Source organism: Ananas comosus, linkage group 14, assembly GCF_001540865.1.
Source record: "Ananas comosus cultivar F153 linkage group 14, ASM154086v1, whole genome shotgun sequence".
Lineage (NCBI taxonomy): Eukaryota > Viridiplantae > Streptophyta > Magnoliopsida > Poales > Bromeliaceae > Ananas > Ananas comosus.
The window spans coordinates 4,073,760-4,094,520 of record NC_033634.1 but is presented as its reverse complement, the minus strand read 5'-3'; the positions used below and the strand labels follow the sequence as shown (position 1 = coordinate 4,094,520).

General features: G+C 33.3%; 1 protein-coding gene across 3 annotated transcripts; it reads right to left on the bottom strand.

The window, feature by feature from the left end:
- Positions 14,207 to 16,133, bottom strand: LOC109720128 (transcription factor MYB56-like). 3 transcript variants are annotated; one of them, XM_020247009.1, is made up of 4 exons: positions 16,062 to 16,124; positions 15,372 to 15,696; positions 14,780 to 15,250; positions 14,207 to 14,546 (listed from the first exon to the last, which is right to left on the bottom strand). In XM_020247009.1, exons 2-4 carry the CDS (start codon positions 15,673 to 15,675, stop codon positions 14,311 to 14,313), a joined length of 1,011 nt encoding a protein of 336 aa, XP_020102598.1. In that variant the 5' UTR covers positions 15,676 to 15,696; positions 16,062 to 16,124; the 3' UTR covers positions 14,207 to 14,310. The 3 variants fall into 3 exon arrangements, with proteins under 3 accessions (XP_020102598.1, XP_020102599.1, XP_020102597.1); XM_020247010.1 differs by having other exon boundaries at positions 15,372 to 15,693; XM_020247008.1 differs by having other exon boundaries at positions 15,372 to 16,133.

Here is a 20,761-nt window from a genome sequence, read left to right as displayed (position 1 = left end):
CACCACTAAACCCTAGGGATCACTATCATCATAACTCTATAATTTCCGTTGAAGAATTATAAACTTAGTAATAAAAGTACCAAAAACTATTAATAGTATTCTAGCACAACTCTCTCTCTCTCTCTCTCTCTATATATATATATATATATATATTTATATTTATCACTAATGTTCAATTATCATAATGTGTTAGTTGTCAACAAGCTAATTATGATTTTTTTTTTTTTAATATGAATCACAGCACAAGAGACTCCTCAGCAAACAATGCTTTGGAAAGCTTTTAATTTTTGCTGCAAATGTATCTGATAATGATAATTAAGTTTATAACATTTCGTATATATGGAATACCAAAAGTGACATATTAAAGGCGTTTGATTTCTTTCTTTTAGGCTTAAGTAATTCCTGCGGGTGTTGGAAAAGTGGACCAAATACTAAAAAGGAAAAAGAAAAAAAGAGCATGGAAACTTAAGCTTTAGTTGACAATTGGATGGTCAAGAGTTCCTTGCAATAGTAAAAAAAAGTGAAGATGCTGATTCTTACATAGTTCTTATTTACTTTATATAGTCCGGCTACTATATTATAGACAGTGTCAAACGTTTTGTATTGTTGAGTTTTTCGTATTTAGATTTACTTTTTTGACCATTTTCATCCGTTCGATTATACTATTCAATCAACTATCCACTGAACTCTAGAGCACCACTATCATTCTAACCGCATATCTCTTCATCCAAGGATCAAAAATCTAATCACACCAAGTATTTGGTACTATCGATAGTGTAATAGTATATATAGTTGCTTATCACCAAACCAAAAGAAACAATCAAAAGGTAAACTAAAATAAAATAATTAAGTCCTGTTTAAAGTGGCAGCTCTTCTTTTTTTTTTGTTGAGGTCAACAATTGCTGCTCTTTTTAACTTATCTAATCAGTGCTTTTTTGGATTATAAAGTAAAATTATGGGTAGATAGATTAGAGTCCTACATATACAAATAGATGTAGTGATTGGTTGTTGATGATCACAATATTCTTTTTTAACACATGGTTCAATGGTTCTCTATCTCATCATGAGTATTAGATAATTAAATTAGTAAATAAATATATATACATATTGGGTGCAGGTGCTTTTTGAATAGGAGATAACTATTAACCAATACCATTGAATAGGAGAAAATTATTAAGATTAAAGATGAAGAAAAGAATCTAATTAGGTAGTTTATTTAATTTGTTGATTACTATGCATCATTAAATTAGAACACCGACACGAATGCGCCACACAAAACACGATACGATGATTCTGCAACTTTCAAAAAAATATTAGAACACGAACACAGTATGAATACCTCTAATAAAATATAATATTATTAATATAATAATATATAATTATCATATATCAAATATTAATTTTTGTTTAAATATTGATAGTTCATAAATATTAAAAAAAATATTCTCCACTATATATAACTTATTTATACTGTGTAAAAAAATCTGCATCCATTAATCAAAAAGTCAAAATATTACAATCTTACATTTTATATGCATAAAAAGTAAAATTAATAAATAAATATATTTTTTTAATATGATACATCATGGACTCGCGTCGAACACGCATGATCCGGTGTGTCCGTGTCGGACACGAGCCCAACACGAACACGAGTATGTCCGACACGGATATGCAAGATTTATACAAGTGTCCGTGATACATAAAATGACTAGATTATATTTCAAATTACAAAATTTTAAGTTACACACTTCCTACGCAAATTAAAATCCAATTAATCATAAAGTTTAAAACAAAATTCGAAACTATTTAAAGTGACTTAAAACATAAAAGAAGGCGAAAATACAAAAAATTATAATTTTTGAAAAATCTATATATTGAGCTTAAATCTTGTAGTTCGTAGAAAGTTTCCGTTCCTATAGTTTTAACATCACTTGATGCATAGAAAACCGGTTTTTAAAAATTATATATGAAAGTTACCGACCGTCTCTAGAACAAGTGGCGAGGGCTTGATGGTTGATTTTCGAGATCCCAAGTTCGAATTCTAGTTGATTCATATTTACAGCTAAGTTTATTTCTAAATAAAATAAACGAAGCGAGTAGCGTGCTCTCTATCTCTCAAAAAAAAAAAAATTATGAAACTTTATAGACATGTGATTTACAATTTAAAAATAACCTACTCACAAAAAAAACCATAAATTTTAGAAACCTTTACCTTTTTAGTTTCTAAATTAAACTTGTCACCGACTGTCCCTAGAGTAAGTGACAAAGAATTTAATAATTGGTATTTGAGATCCTAAGTTCGAATCATATTTGATTCATATTTTCAACTAAGTTTATTTTTAAATAAAATAAACAAAGCGGATAGCATGCTACCTATCTAAAAAAAAAAAAAAAAAAGTCTCTAAACTTGTCCGAATCAAAATTATTTGTCCGATTTTCGTTTCCAACGTACATATCTAAAACTATATTTATTTAGTATCGAAAAAATTAATTCTGTTTTTGTCCGATTTGGTATAAAATTTTAGGCATCCGCGGGCATCCCAACGGCCATGCAGAAGCGCTTTTCCCACGTGAAAATCCCCAGAAGTGCTTTTCCCACCAATCCCTTGTCAAACACGCAACGCACTTTTTGAGTAGTACGAATTTTTATCTTACCTGCAAGGTTAAAAAAAATAAAAATAAAAATAAAAATAAAAAATAATAATAAAGGGGCCACATGGGCCTGGATTGTCATGGCTATAACTAAAAAATATTTTAAAAAAAAGAAATATGCTTTTAAGCTCAAGTAGAGAATTTCTATTTTTACCATAAAAATTTATAGTGTGGATGATGTATAATTTGACGAAGTATTTTGTATTTTTTATTTTAGAAATAAATTTAGCTGAATATATTAATAAATTAGGTTTTGAGCTTGAGACTGTGAATTTTGTGCTACTTGTGCTAGAAACAGTTGGTCTTATTAGTCTGTTTTGGATAACAGTTTATCAATCCTATTAGATTATATTAGATAATCTTTCATATTTTACTTTCGGATATTTATTTTACTTGTTGTGGAGGTTGTTGTAGAGGTTTTTATTAGGTTTTTTAGATTTTTTCTGGTTGAAATATACTATTTAAAATTAAAAATATAATTTTGAAATATTTAAATTAGGAATATTGTACCTTTGATAATATTTTAAATTTTGCTATAAATTAAATCTTGCTCTGATTGATTCCTGAGTAGTTATGTCAACTATTTCACCAAATGGAATATTTTTTGGCTGGGCCAGATCTTATTATTTTCGATTATCTCCAAATAGCTAGAATATTTTTTGACTGTGTCAGATCTTGTAATTCCCTTTACAGATTCTTTTTCAAAATTTATCGAATCACGAAACTGTTGATGAATCGGGGACCTAAAATTGAAGTCGATAACCAAATTTCGAGATACATCTAATAATATTCATTATTGCCGAACTAAATATAGCCACGACCTGCAGTGAAAAAATACTTTAAACTTTTATGTACATGAGTATTTCACTGCTCATTAATAATAAATTATATATAAAAAATTTTGCGCTTATAGTTGTAGCTCAAATTAGTTGTAACTCAGATGGCACAAACAGTTACAAACAAGGTTTAAAGTGCCGTACCGCACAGGGCGGCACGTACCATGCCACCTAGGTACGGGGGGTCTCGGACCCCTTTCGTACCGCGGCACGCAGCGCCGTACCGCACGAGACAGAGCGGCACGATGTAGTGTGCCATGGCTCAGTGCTGTGCCGGTACAGTGTTATTTTTTCTTTTGCTTTTTTACTCTTTTTTTTTGCTTTTTATTTTTTTTCTTTTTGTTTTGTTCTTGGGAGTATCCAAAATATTTTAGATATTCCACACCCATTCAAAGACATTATAAATCGAAAATTTACTTATTAGACAAGTCAAAAAAATTATAATTTAATTTTTTTTGTTTAATAATATACGGACAAAAGAATTTTCCGAGCCCTCCGTTTCCACTATAGATATCTATTTTTTCTTCACAAATTATTTTATCAAAATTTGTCTCATCATGAAATTTTTAGCGAATTAAGAGAACATATCGAACTCAATAAGCAAATTTTGAGCCATATCAAATGTAAAATTTTATTTTTGCGCTAAAAGATTAAAAATACTGATAAAATCAAAAGTTAAATTAATCAATTGATACTTAAATTTATTTAATTTATTTGTTATATAATTTATTGCTTAATTTTTTTGATAAATCTACTAATTTTTTTCAAAAAATTTATTAAAAAATAATTTTTCAAATACTTTTTAAAATAATTTTTTAAAATAATGTTTAAAATTATTTTTTTGTATTTTATAAAAGAAAGATTGTAATATGGTCAAAAGAAAAAAATAAAAAAGATGTATTTGTATTTTAAAAATTCTAATATGTAAAAATTTCTATTCTGTATCAGGTATAATCGTACTTTACATATAAAAAAAGTTTACAAATATATTAATTGATTAATATAGTAAACTATAAATAACAAATACTCATACTTATTTGATTAAATTTTTCAAAATAATATTATAAAAATTTATTTAAACCAAAAAAACTAAAATAAATTCGTGTCAAAGCGTTTCAGCAGAAGGTCATGTGTATTCATTGGCATACAAGCGTATTATATATCGATACGGAAGCGTGCCGATACCGTACCGTGCCAGACAAATAGCGGCACGCTCCCGTGTCACGGCACTTTAAACCTTGGTTATAATATCTTTCATTAACTTCTATCTCTTTCTCTCTTCAGGTTTAATTGCTGGAGCTTTGTCACCATGTTGGGCCGGGGAGTGTGTACTTCCTTGTTAGGTGCCCTATAATTTAATCTTTAATAATTACTTGAGCAAACTTACACGATTTTTCTTTTTGAAATTAAAATGTAGGTTGCTTGTTTATTCTAAAAATTCTTCATCTAACATGCAATTTCCAAATATTGAAGGACTATTGAAAATTAATTTAAAAGTTTCAAGACTCCAATGAAAATTGATGTTTTCCTTCTGACTTTTTCAAAAAAAAATATTTCTTTAACCAATAAGATTGGACGGCGAAACTAAAAATAATAAACAAAATTTATGTTGAAACAGAGTATTTTTTAAAGTATATAAACCTTCCTATTTTCTATAAAGCATTTTAACTCAACTCGCAGAATCTTATAGGACAAAATTTCTCTCTCTCTCTCTCTCTCTCTCTCTCTCTCTCTCTCTCTCTCTCTCAAGTTTCAAGTCATAAATGTAAAAATCCTCTTTGAAAGAAAACACAAATCTCTGATTCACAGCAGCATAAGCTATTTATTTACTGATGTGTACACAAAATTTATTAACCACAGTGGATGCTGGTCTTCTTGTCTCTCCTGCCACAAGCCAATCAAATTAAAACCCCTTAAATTGGTAATTTTTTCGCAAATATTTTAGAATGGATTCGAATTGGGTACAGATTTTGTACGTTACGCTACGCACGGGGTTGATTTCGCCGCTGCTTTCTACAAGATTAATTCGTACCATTTATATCAAATAACGCGAATTAATTATGCTAAAAAACAGTTGCTGAGTTAATAAACTCAGGAGCGTTGCGAATCCTATTCATGAAGTTGTAGAAAAATTGCATCCCTATGGTATGGGATAAGATTGGAAACTAAGCATTCTATATAGAAGTTATTCATGCATTAACAAGATTTGACCTTACACATGAGAAATGTTATTTGCAGAGGAAGTACTGTTATGTCACAAGAAAAATAAGGTGCATTTAATGTAGTTAAGCTCACCTTATTGTGAAGAGAATATTAAATAGATTCAAGTACTTTACACACTAATAAATAAGGTGCAGAATAGTTAATAATTGATTTTCAATGCAAGTGAAGCCAACATATAATCATGAGCAATACTGTATGTAGGGCTGGCAAACGAGCGAGCCGGCTCGCGTTCGACTCGTGTTCGGCTCGATATTCGGCTCGCTCGAGCTCGACTCGAAATTAAATGAGCCGAGCTTGAACAAAATAAAAGGCTCGAAATTCATTTCAAGCCGAGCTTGAGTATTACTCGGCTCGTTCGAATTAGGCTCGAAAAGCTCGAAAAGCTCGAAAATATATATATATATATATATATACTATACTATACTATACTCTTATGAGTATAGACCCCCTTGTACTCATAAATTTTTAACCGTTGATTGATGGGATGTGTGGTTAGGATGATGGTGGTCCCCATTTAGAATGATAGTGGTCCCCTAGGGTTGAGTGGGTAGTTGGTTAANGGCAAAACCCCCTTAATTAGTTGTTCTCTTTTAATTAATTTCCAACTATTTATAAATACTTGGGAATCATGACCCATGCACTTTGGTTAATTTCTCTTGAATATAAAATATATAAATTAATGTCATGTTCTCTTTGATAGTTTCGACAGTTATTTTATTTAATTTAATATGGTACAAGAATAGTAAGTCCTAAGTTTGAGTCCTATCAAGCTCCTAATTTTATTTAACTTTGTCTCATTTAATTAATCCCACTGTTTTAGTCTATTTTAAAGTTGGACTCCCATCATTTGATTAAGTCAGCTCGTGTTCAACTCAAAATGAGCTTGAGATCAAACCAATCGTTTCGTAAACAAGCCGAATACGAGTTGAACTTTTCAGCTAGGATCAACTGGCTTGCATTCGGCTCGATAATAACTCGAATACATATATTTTATATTTATATAATTTATATAATTTATATTTATATATAAAAATAAATAATTATATATATAATGCAAATTTTTTTTAGTCCAACTTAAATTTAAAGTTCAAGTCAATTATAAAAATGTCCATTTATGTGTAAAGTTTCAACCGCCATATCAAAATCTAATAGATTAAATGTCATAAATTTATTTTTTATATATATTTTTCTAATCTTGTAACTTGTTGTTTATGAGCCAGCTCGTGTTCGGAACACGGACTGAATTTTTCGACTCGATACTTTAATGAGCGAGCTCAAGATCAGCTTGTTTCATTGCTCACTCGTGTTCGGCTCGTTGGCACCCCTATATATGTGTGACTGTGAAAGATGAATAGACCCAGAAATGGGAAGCCATGAAGGGGCATTGAGCCATTGACATCTGAGGAGTTAATGAGCATTGTCGAGTGGTCACTGTTTGTTGCTGCATGCATGGCCTGGTTGGTTCCCACTGAACCAGTTATATTGCTAGGGCACCACTTGCAGGGAAAGACATTTTCTACTTCTTTTTTTCTTTTTCTTTTTTTGGTTGGAGGAAAACTCATTGAGCTCAGAAATGTGGTTGGGGGAGGATTGTTGCCCAATGATGTCTTTGTGAGCATGTTTGGACTTTAAACCAATGCATTAATGTGGAGGTACTACTCTTTGTACTCACTGCAGTTATGGGCACTCATAAGAGGAGAGGGAACTGATCATATATATGATGAAGTTAAAAATATTCATCTTCTTAAATGATAAACGCAGTTTTTAAAAGCAGGAGAGTTTAGAATTGACTGTAATATCATATTATATAATAAAAAAATCTAAAAATATTGTTTATATAGATTGCTAATATATTAATAAATGTATTATACATTATTTGAACTATGTATACAAATCAATCTAAAATTTTTGAACTATATATACATATGAATACATTTATTACAGTATATAGAAGTAAGTAATGTATTTTGGAAGACTTGTAGCAATGTTCTTATAAAACAAGAACCATGCAAGTACAATAGTAAATAATTTTGTCAGTTTAAACAACCAAAACCAGGTCATGCAAATAATGCTGTTTTCTTTTTGGTGGCATAATGATTTTGTCAGAGGACTTCATTATATGTGTGCTTGGTACTTCTAAGAAGAAATTATGGTGGACTATGCAACACACACATATATATATATATATATATATATATATATTATATATTGACATTGGATTGCAGTAAATAAATACATGCTCAGGTAAATTCAGAAATAAAATTGAATATATTACTCAAATAATTCTGTCTCAATGACAGGTTTCAGTTTCCATGGAGCAATTATTAATTACTTGTTTGGTTTTAATTGTTTGTACCATTTTCTTTCCTTTTTAAGAAAAATGGTCCATAGGTAACTGTTTAAAACTCAGGTTTGACACTCCCTTTCTACAGTTCTATTGCATTCAAGATACTCTATCTAATCATTAAATGGATATCTCAACTCAGACTTTGAAACAATCTTTGTATTCTAATTTGTTTGGTTGGGGATTAAGGGGTGGAATAACCTCTTAACTCCTATATTATTTCCAAATACCTTCAAAAATGGGTGGGGTTAGCTAATCCCACCTAATCCGGAATAGTCCATTTTGGGTGGGGTTAGAGCTAACCCCACCTAATTCCATCAAACCCGAACCAAATACTATTTTATATTCATAATAATCCACTATCCTTCTTATCCCATCTACTCCAACCAAATACTATTTTTCACTATCCTGGACTAACTCCAATCCCCAACCAAATACAAAAATACTCTAACCCCACCTTAATCTTGAACTTAACTCTATTCCTGGAATAACTAGTTTTTCCTTAACCCCGAACCAAACGGTAAAAGCTTAAGCTATTAAAGAATGATATTTACATATTTTTCTATTTAACACTCCCCTTCACATAGTCACGTTTAGCCTCGAGACTTTTCACAAAGCCCGTGATGTGGACTTAAATTAAATAGAAGAAAATTAATAATATTAGGAGTCTAACGCGACTCGAATTCGGCACCTTCTACTCTGATACTATATAAAATAATTATTATACTCTAAAAATTTAAGCTTTTAGAGAACAGTATTTATATATTTTTCTATTTAAACATATATTCTAATTCTAAGAAATTTTAAAATATAACAGTTATATAAATAATATGGTATCTCCAAAGAAACATGTTTGGTTTCTAAGATTTATCTATCTCACCATGGTTTTTGAAAATATATTTTTATTATAATACTTTTATTTTGAAAAGAGAGATTTAATTGGTTAGAATATAGGTAATGTGGCATGACCACCGCATAAAAGTAGGGCTGGCAAACGAGCGAGCCGGCTCGCGTTCGACTCGTGTTCGGCTCGATATTTGGCTCGCTCGAGCTCGACTCGAAATTAAATGAGCCGAGCTTGAACAAAATAAAAGGCTCGAAATTCATTTCAAGCCGAGCTTGAGTATTACTCGGCTCGTTCGAATTAGGCTCGAAAAGCTCGAAAAGCTCGAATATATATATATATATATAATGTATTTTAATTATATATAGGTTTTAATTTAATTTGGGCCATTATTGTTGGCCCATAAAATAAACCCAACAAGTACAACCGTGCAATTGAGCCCAACTCTAAATTTACATAACACACTCTCTCTTTCAGACTTTCACTGTTGCACATAACCCTAAAACATGATAACATTCAAATTCTCAAATCCCTAATTTTTTTTCCTCTCTCTCTCTCTCTCTCTGACCCTCACCCAGTCAGGCAGTCACCCTAGCTCACATTTCTTACAATTATTTTGTATTTTGAACTATTGAACATGTTGCATCAAATTATAGGTAATGTTCTATAAAAATTAAACTATTGATTATATAATGTCGAGAATTTCAATCGGCTCGTTTAGAGCTCGAGCTCGGCTCGACTCGAAATTAGGCTCGCTCGAGCTCGGCTCGAATTAATTTCAAGCCGAGCTTGAGCCTAGATTTAAGCTCGAAATTAATTTCAAGCCGAATTTGAGCTGACATAAGCTCGCTCGAGCTCGGCTCGTTTCCACCCCTAACTGTATGTACACTTTTATTAGAGTACTATATATGCATTTTATATTCTACTCATCCAAATTAAGGTCCTTATCTTTTTACTTGTTCAACTAATTTTTTTATGAAAAATTTGAAAAGTTTTGTGTATCCTAAGATGCATAAGTATAAGATTAACACACACACACACACACACACACACACAAACACAATATATTCTACTCATCCAAATTAAAGTCCTTATTTTTTACATCGGGGCTAAGGCTACTATACTCTTATAAATATAAACTCTTTTATATTTATAAATTTTCGGTCGCTGGATCAAGGAATGTACGGTTAAGGTAATAGTGATCCTCCGTTAGGATGATAGTAATCCTCTAGAGTTGAGTGGTAGTTGGTTAAATAATATGATCTAACATGTGAAAATTATCAAAAGGGTAGGTCTAGCGGCCGAAAATTTATGAGTATAAAAAGGTTTATACTTATAAAAGTATAGTAGCCGGACTCTATATATCGGTACTTAGGTAGTATTTTTTTATATACTCAAAAAAGATGCATATCTTTTTTTTTAAATTAATTTTTATGTAAAAAAAATTATGGAACTCACCTGAGCTATAGACTATTTTGATTTGAGTATTCTATCTTCAAAAATTATAATTTTAGTACACAACCTTATAATTTGTTTGATTTAAGTCATTCCGCCACTCTTTCTATAAAAAAAAAATTAATTTAATTTTTTTACTTCAATAAAATTATAATTATACTAATTGTACAAAATATACTAATTATATTTACAAAGAGAGAGGATGCATTCAAATTTTAAAATTAAAAAGTCATTAATTCACACAAATTAATCAAATAAATTAAATAATTAAATAACAAAATTAAAAGTCTTAATAAAGGCTAAGTAGTCAAACCAAAATAGATGATAGTTAAGGCAAGTTTTATATATCATTAACTAAGTTTTATGGTGACTTCCGGCCGACTGTTTAGATCTTGATGTTCTCGTTAGGTCCAAACCGGATATTTCTGATTTCAGAGATGGCTCTTACGGATACAGCACTTAGCTCTCACATTTTCAGCTGATATTCGGCCCTGATACCAAATGTAACAATTCGACCCGCTAATAATAATAACTCGTTCGGTCCAAACCACCGGCACAAAATACTTAAACCCAGTTATATATTATTATTAGGGTGCGGTGTGAGGTATCTTATAATTCAATCATAATTATTTTTTCATCCGTTGCGGACTACAGGCGTGTTGCAATATATTTTTATAGTTTTATCATTTATAAAGTATCATAAATATTTAAAAATACGAAAAACTTCAAAAGCCCCCCTTGTGGTTTCCATTTTTTTCACTTTAGTATCGTGTGGTTTAAAATGTATCAAGTTAGTACCCTGTGGTTTCTCACTTTATCACTTTAGTACCTTGTGATTTAAAGTGTATCAAGTTAGTACCCTGTGGTTAAAGGTGTCCAAAATATCCGATATCCCATACCCGATCCGGACCCTACCCGGACCCGAACCGGACCCGATAAAAAATGAATAGTATACGGATAAAAAAAAATTACCCATTAAAATTTCGGGTATGGATCCGGATATTTTATACCCATACCCGATTTGGATCCAACCTAAACCTAACTTTTAAATGGGTAGGGTCAGGAATAGTTTTCAAATCCGGACCCGGACCCGGACCCAGACCCGATGAAATATTTGATAATAAATAAAAAAAAATAAACTTTTGAAGTTGAAGGATCAATTTTAATATGACTTATAGATGATGAGTCACTATGTATTTTCATTCTAATGAAACCCTAGCCGTCTTTTTTACTCATCTCATTACTTTTTTCTAATTTTTTTACTCTTTGTTTTCTTCTCTTTTTTTTCATTTCATTTCCGCCAATAATATTTCATTATCAACAATATAGTTTGTTTATTGACTATTTAATAAAGTTTATAAAAAAATATATTTATGCGGATATTCGTACCCGATTTAGACCAGATCTATATCCGGTTTTGAACGGGTAATATACGGGTAGTCACTATCCAGACCCGCTCAAATAGACCCGATGGGTATATTAGTAACTTTAGTACCCAGACCCGGACCCGACCCGAAATTAAATGGGTAGGGTATATATATTTTTTTATAATCATTTCTTTTTAGGGTATGGGTACAGTATATTAATTACCTAGACCCGACCCGGTCCACGGACATTTTTACCTATGGTTTTGCACTTTATTACTTTAGTACCCTGTGGTTTCACACTTTATCACTTTAGTATCCTGTAATTAAAAAAATCACATGGTACTAACTTGATACAAAACTAAAATTAAACCACAGGGTACTAAAGCAATAAAGTGCAAAATCACAAGGTACTAACTTGATACACTTTAAACCATAGGGTACTAAAATGAAAAAATGTAAAACCACAGAGTACTAACTTGATACACTTTAAACCACAGGGTATTAAAATAAAAAAGTGTGAAACCAAATGGGAGTTTTTTAAAGTTTTCCCTTAAAAATATTATTACCCTACTCTCTCTCTCTCTCTCTCTCTTTATAACACACTTGTTACTGTGCACGTTTGTTCCACGTAGCTTTTGTTTGTTTGTTTGTTTCACCTTTTGTTAGTTTGTTTCTTATGGGAGTAGCTTTTCTCCATCCGTGCGCATCGTTTTCACCTGCTGTGTGAGAAAAGCGCTTCTCCCCTCTTCTGCTTTTTCCAACAGAGCTTCTTTAACTCCCGCAATGAAAGTAACTGCTCACCACCACCACCACCACCACCACCAACATATATGCATGCATGATCACTCATGAGTTATTATTCCCATTCCAACTCTGAGCACACATGCACCACCACCACCACCACCAACCAATTGTGGATCTCTTCCAAAGAGCAGGGAATTAGAGAAAAAAGAATCAAATGATGAAACACCACTACAATAGAATTAGGTTATAGAGACACATGTTTGGGATATTTTTGAGTAAGTGTCCCATTTATACTAAAATTTAAAAAAACATCTACTAATGCCTAAATATAAAGCCCAATCCAATCAAAAATAAAAGATTACTCTACTCAACCCACCACACCCAGTCCATTTGGCCCGATTACAAATAGAAAAGGAAAAAAAAAGAAAAATCAATTACCATCTTTTCTTCTCTCTTCACTCAATCCACTGAAATTCTAGACGAAGAGNGTTGGTATTTGAAATTTAAATCAAAGTTTAATTACTTTACATGTTTACCTTTTCATTTATTAGTAAATAAGAATTAAGCAAAAACTATCTCAAATACAATATATATATTTTTTTCTTTTTCTTTTTTTTTTTTGGTCCTTGCATAATTGATTGAAGTTTCTAGCTTCACTTGGCTAAAATATCAAAATATTGTTCAAAGGGCAATAAAATATGAAAAATTAAAAAATATATATATTGTATCACATCTCAGTCAATCAATCTCCCTAATTGCAATTAGGGTGCCCCACTACAGCCAATCAAATACCTCCATTTAGAAAAATATATAATAAAAAAAATTATATATGACCACCACATTTTAATTTTTTTCCTATAGAACCAACAACTTAATTTCCTTGTCTTATTTTCTTTATTTTCTTTATTTTGAAAAAATTTAGGACATCATACATTGACAAAGAATCTTAGTTCTTGTACATACATTACTATGAAGCAAATTAATAAACTCTTTGCTAAAAATGAACTACACTATACAAAACCTAGTAATTAGTGGAAGTCACATAGCATACAAAACCACCCCACTTTAATTTCTAAGAACAAGAAAAAATGACATGCATGGAGTTATTATATTAAACCAAGTAGGATATATATACACAAGCATGTATCTAAGTAGAGTTAATTACATAAATGTTACACCAAAGTTTACTAAATTAGTTTATTACATTAGTTTTTCAAAGGGGTCAACAAACAGGAGGATTGATTACATTAATAATGCATTTCAATCCAACAAAACAAAGGTGCCACTTTTAATGCACCCAAAAAACCCAAAAAAAAAAAAGAAAAAAGGGTTTCTCCACCAACTTTACCTCTTACTCTTTTTTTTCTCAGCTTCTTAAACTCTTCCCCACTTCTTTTCTTCTTTTTTTTTTTTTGTCTCTCACTTTCTATACATTAGAGATGCTTAACCCAATGACAGGTCAAAATGTACCAAGATCCCCTCAACTACAGGCCGTTTCTGAAATTGGCCCCAAACTTTTTCATTTGAACCCCCACCTCAAATTTTTGGCTTTTTTTTTTAGGCGAATAATTTTAGTCAAATAAATTAAAATTTTACCCAATTCAACGATAATCCTGTTAAATTTAATGGCTCTAGCAAAACTGACGAAACCATCACGATGACGTAATAGAATTTCTAATTTAACCAAACATAACGGTTCATAGCAGTTCACATCAGTATATACTCAGAACAAGTAAAGAAGTGTCAATAATAATAAAGAAAAAGTTAAGGGCCAATTTGAAAGGACCAATAGTTGAGAGGGTCTTGGTACATTTTAGCCACTCACTATAATAACTCACTATAACTTTAATTTGCACCTACACCAAGGAAATCAATGAAGGGGAGGCTCATTTCCCCTCTCTGATTTTCCACTTCACCAAAAAGCCAGGGACTCATCTGATTATTATTATTATTATTATTATTATTATTATTACTAGTAGCTGGTTCAGTAGCTGAAGCCTCAGAAGCTGCATCAGAGAACCCAAAAGCACTTTGGGGGAAGAAGCCATTTCCTGCAGCCACCTTTTCATCATAAGAAGACCCTGTTTTCATTTAGAAAAGAAAAGAACAACATGAAGAGATACAAGTTAGTTATTACTCCAACTTAATTAAGTTCTCATCTTCTTCTTCTTTTTTCACCCACAACAGAATATATTAATGAACTGATCAGAAAAAGAAAAAGAGAGCATATATATATATATATATATATAATAATAACCAAATCACAAAAACATAATCTGAATGAACTGAACATTCTTAACATTAGAAACATTACTTGTGCTGAAGTGAAAAGTGGTGGTGAAGGGAGAGAGGGAGAGGTCAGTGCTGCAGGTGGAAGCAGCAGACTCCTCCCTGTGGGCAGGGCTGGTGGTGACAGTGGACTCATGATCTCCACCACCAGCACTGGATGCTTTGAGATCAGTGGTGCTGATCATCATCATCATCATCATGGTGTGGGGGGTGGAGGTGGTGAGACTGCTGGTGCTGGTGCTGCTCCTCCTCCTCCTGTAAGAAGGAGAGGTGCAGGAGGACTGCAGCTCCCTCCTCTGCCTCCTGGCCATGATAACATGGAAGTGGTTCTTGACAGCATTGTCTGTTCTGCCTGGGAAGAGCCTGGCAATGAGAGCCCATTTGTTGCCATACAGCCTGTGGGCAGCCAGCAGCCTCTCCTCCTCCTCCTCCCCAAATGACCTCCTGTTGATCCTTGGGTCCAGCTGGTTGAACCACCTCAGCCTACAGCTCTTCCCTGTAATGTTTGGTGTTACAACCAAAAATATTTTTTTAAAAAAAAAAAACTAATTATATGCAGCAAAATAATAATAATAATAATAACAACAACAAAAAAAAAAAAAAAAAAAAAAAGTTACCTGATCTTCCTTGTAGTTTCTCAGCAATGAGGTTCCAGTTTTGGGGGCCATACTGGGACACAAGCTCTTTAAGCTTTGCATCCTCAGCAGGTCTCCAATGGCCCCTTGCACACAGCTTTTGGGGGCCATCTCCATGGCTGCTTCCCCCAGAAGCTGCTTCTCCCTCCAATGGCTGCTGCTGCTGCTGCTGCTCCATGGAAAAGCTCATCCCACTGCTTCTGCACTCTACATCTCCATTGGAAAGCCCAAAACCCCCATGAAATGGTGGTGGTGGTGGTAAAAAAGGTGGTGTGAAGAAGCCCATTTCTGCTGGAGACTTAACCTGCTGAGGACCCATATTTTTTTATATATTAAAAAAAAAAAAGAAGGGCTTTTATGGGTTTGCTCAGTTTGAAAGGTGTTACAGAAAAATGGAGGGATTTTTTCTTCTCTTTTTCTTTTTCTTCTTCTTCTTCTTCTTCTTCTCTTTCTTTTTTACTATGCCATTGACAAAAAAAAAAAAAGGAGGAAAGAAAACAGAGCTTTTTAGAAACAGGGTTTGAGGAGGGGGAGGACACCAATGAAGCAGCTGTTCCCAAGAAGAAGAACAAGAAATAAAAAAACAAAAACAAGGGAAGCAGAGGAGAGGGAATGGTCTCTCTCTCTCTCTCTCTCTCTCTCTCTCTCTCTCTCAATATGTGTTACTCTTACTTTGAGAGAGTTGGAGGAGGGAGCCACTCGTGTGGGTTTGGGAGTGCTCAATGCAGAGAACAAGAGAGAGAGAAAGAGAATGGTGGGGGGATTTTAATAGCAGAGGAGAGAGAGAGAGAGAGAGAGAGAGAGAGAGAGAGAGAGAGAGAGAGGTTTTGGTTGTGTTGTGTTGTGTTGTGTTGTGTATCTCACCACCTTGACATATCCACCAGAGCTCTCTTTGTCTCTTCTTCGTAGTTTGTAAAAAAAAATTGAACCCCATTACACCTCCCACTCTGCTTTAGTAATTTGGCTGTTGAGAGCAAGGAAAAGATGAGTTATTATGATAGGGGGTAAGGGCAGGGAGAGGAGGCAAAATTGAAAATATAACAAAATTGGGTAACATGTGTAGGTAAGTTTATAAACTATACATAGCACAGCTCTACAGCAGCTACATGATTGTGTATTGATTCTGTAGACTTTAATCATAATTTTAAATGATCAAGCTCTTCAAAAGAGAGCAACTGATTCACTTCAAATAAATAAATACACAGCACCCATAAACTTTGACTGTGATTCGATTCAATTCAACCACCACCGCGAGGCAAAATGCTTACCCTTTTAAATTTAAAAATAATTCACATATGAAAAATTATTAGCTATTAGAAGTAACGTGTATGCTAGCTATTGATATCTCACTTGAATCATAAATGATTAACCCACATTGTAGGATAGAAATAGAGCTGATATTGTCGACTACTATAAATGTTTCTTAGAGCTGATAATGTCGACTACTAGCATAGTTAGTAAAAATATTATTTTTTATAACAGTTCTATCTTATGTGCATTCTAACCATATGAGTAATTAATGTGAACATAGTTAGTTTGAAAATAATAATAAATTGTTAAAAATTAGCTTCTTTTCTATCTCCACCACACTCTGATCAAGTTCCTCTTTCCATGAGCAATTTTAGCACATGCTGATCTACTTTAGTATATATAATAATAAGCATAAATTATAAATTAAATAACTCTTCATTTACATGGCAATCTATAGATATATTAAAAGTTAGGTTTTATTATAGCCACGTGTCGACTTCTTAGCACCCCCCTCCTTCGATCCCTTCGCGAGCGCGCGAGGAGCGCGGGTTGTTCTATAATGATCATTTACATGCATTCAACTAAGTGTGTANAAAGTTAGGTTTTACTGTAACCACGTGTCGACTTCTTAGCACCCCTCTTCTTCGATCCTTTCACAAGCGCGCGAGGAGCACGGGTTGTTCTATAATGATCATTTACATGTATTCAACTAAGTGTATATATATATATATACTAATTTAAATACATCTACTTTATAAATAAAAAGTTACATATTGTTACTTTGTTAGTGTTACTATATTTTTAATCTGATCATCGTGAAATTTTGATTAGAAAAAAAAATTATTGCCAAAAAATAACAATCGAAATATTATATTGAAAACAGAAAAAAAAAAAAAAAATGTGGTGAAAGTTAACTCGGTAATTCGATAATAACTTATAAGTTCGGAATTGAACTACGAAACTACTAATATTTTTCATACACTATAAAATTTATCACATCAAATGGATTCTAAAATACATAAAGCATTTCTTAAATTGCTAGTAATAGTGCAAATTATAAGATTAGAGATAGAAACTAATTAGGGTAAACATATTACTTGAGAACTCAAAAGATCACAACTGCTGTCCAAAAGCAACCAAAATGCCATGATACCCATGTTTCCATTTTTAGCAACTAATAATTCCCCTCAGTATAATTCAAAGGAAAAGGAATTGTACATACAAATGTGAAAAAGAAAAAGAAAAAGAAAAGGTAAAAAAAGAAAAAGAATGAAACAAAAATAATAACAATAACTAATTTATGAAGGAAATGTGTGTGTGTACAAAATTGTTTGAATGTGAGTGTCAGGGGAACCGCCATGCAACTTGTTCCCCCTTTTCCCTTCTATTTTACATATCACACTTCTATGTAACACTGACATGTGGGGCCCACTCATTTAAATTTAAAAATAATAACATAAAATGCATGGGGAGACCCTAAAAAAAGAATATTATAATAAAAAATATAGATTTCTTAATTTTCTTTCATAATGCTTAGTTGTTATAACTAGTGAAAAAAAAAAAAAAACCGACCCTCCCTAAAGCAAGTGACAAAGAGCTTAATAGTTGGTACCTGATGTCCCAAGTTCTAATCCTAGTTGATTCACATTTTCAGCTAAGTTTATTTCTAAATAAAATAAACGAAGCCGGCAGCATGCTATCTATCTCTCAAAAAAAAAAAACTAGTGAAAAAATAATTTTTTATATTTTAAAATTATATAAAATTATATGTAAGGTATTTCGATAAAGTTAAGAGGATATCGTCGCTAAAATTAAAAAGCCTAGGACTCTGTTTGCTAAAGTACTTATTTCTAGGGTTCAAAAATGCATCACGAATGAAATTATATTCTAATGGGTGAAATATTTTCACTAATTATATGTGACTAATAGTTAACACCTCACCTATGGCTATTGGATGGATAAGATATAAGATGTACGGGTGTACGAATAGTATTTTTTTTTATTAGAAAATTTTTAGAAAGAAAAGAATAAAAAATAAAAAATAAAAAAATCTCCTACTCATTGCCGCGTATCTCCACGTCAGATATGGAGAGGTGATGATGATGATCACAAAACGACAAAACCGAACTGATTCGGGGAAAAACCAAAACAAAAAAGAGTGAGAGAAAAAAAAAAAGAAAAAGGAGGGAGGGGGTGGGGTCCACTCAGCTTTAACGTTCGTGCGGTGGCACGTGCGGAGACGAGACACCCCGTCACCGCCGCTCCGTGACGGAAACCGTTTGGTAACGCCAATTACGTTACGGCTCCTTCCCGCTTTTTGTCCGCATGCGAGAATACCGTTTCGGCCTCTCTTTTCTTTTTTTTTTTTTCCTTTTTTTTAAAAAAATTTGGGGATTCGTACGGGAATCGCACGTGGGGTTGCAGGGACACGTGTACGGTGGGGACTGGAGTGATCAGGAGCCGTAACGGTGGGGGCGGAGGGGGAGGGGGCAGAGGGAAAAAGAATTTGTACATTCGAAAACAAATATAAATTTTATATTTTTTTATTTTAAAATTTATAAAAAGGATTAATTTCATATCGGTCCCGACAAATATGATAAATTACTAATATATTCCTGCAAAGTTCAACTTTCATAAGTTATCTCTACAAAAATCCTAATATATTCAAATATGCCCCTCTACTTAGGATCTATTACAGAACTGTTTATTTTTAACAGTAGGTTCGTGAAATGACATTTTTATCCTCATAAATATATCCCTCCAAAAGCCCTCTCAATTTTTTCTCTTTTTCTCTTTCTCTTCTTTCTCGGGCTGCGGGATTGAGCAGCGGCAGCGGCGACGACGTCGCGGAGCTTGTCGGAGTTGCGGCCGACGAGGATGAGACTGAGGCCCGCAGCGGCGAGGCGAAAGGCGAAGGTGGAGCCAATTCGGAAGCGCTTGTGACGACGGCCCACACGAACACAACAATCGGATCATCGACGACGACGACGACGAAGAAGAAGGAGGAGGTGAAAAAGGAGGATACGAAGAAGAAATGGAAAAAGAAGAAAAAGCAGGACGAGACTGAGGGCCGCAGCGGCGAGGGAAAAGGCAAAAGTGCAGCCTATTCGTAAGCGCTTGTGACGACGGCCCACGTGAACACAACAATCGGATCATCGACGACGACAACAACGAAGAAGTAGATAGAGGAGAAAAGGATGAGGAAAAGGAAGAAGAAGAAGAAGCAGGGGAAGAAAAGAAAGAGGAAGAAGAAGAATGGCAAAATTATCAATTCACATTATAATTAATCCTGGTTAAGTATTTTAACTGTAGTTAACTAGATTTCTCTAACAAATCCTAACGGCAGGTACATATCTGAATACATTAAGACTTTTGAAGGAATAACTTATGAAAGTTGAATTTTATAGGAATATATCTGCTATTGCAGGGACCTGTATGAAATTAATCTTTATAAAAATTTAATAATATTTTTTAATTTTATAAATTTATTTTGAATTTTTTAAGTGGTCAAATACTCCTATTCTCTTTCTCTTTGTTATATTTTTTTTCCCATTTTCTCCCACTTCCTTCCTACTCGTACCGTCGTACGTCATCGCTACTCTCCTCCCCAACCTCGTGAACGGGCGAAAGGACAATGACAAAATTTGACTCGCTTGTGACCACAGCATGCAGTAGTAGTTCTCGACGTTCTCCGATGAGATCGCCACAGTAAAGATGAGAGTGGCGTTGCTCGGAGCATCGCCGAAGATAAAGGCGGAGTTAGCGAAGGAGAAAGGCGATGATCGTTGGTCGAGAATGTTCCTAAAGCAAGTTCGTTAGCAGGTTCGCAGTATGGCCCTCAATACCATACCAGCCAACGGGCAAAAGGACAATGACAAAATTTGACTCGCTTGTGACCACAGCATGCAGTAGTAGTTCTCGACGTTCTTCGATGAGATCGCCGCAGTAAAGATGAGAGTGGCGTTGCTCGGAGCATTGCCAAAGATAAAGACGGAGTTAGCGAAGGAGAAAGGCGATGATCATTGGTCGAGAATGCTCCTATAGTAAGTTCGTTAGCAGGTTCGCAGTATGGCCCTCGATACCATACCAGCCCTAAATCTAAGCCCAACCACCCCCCCCCC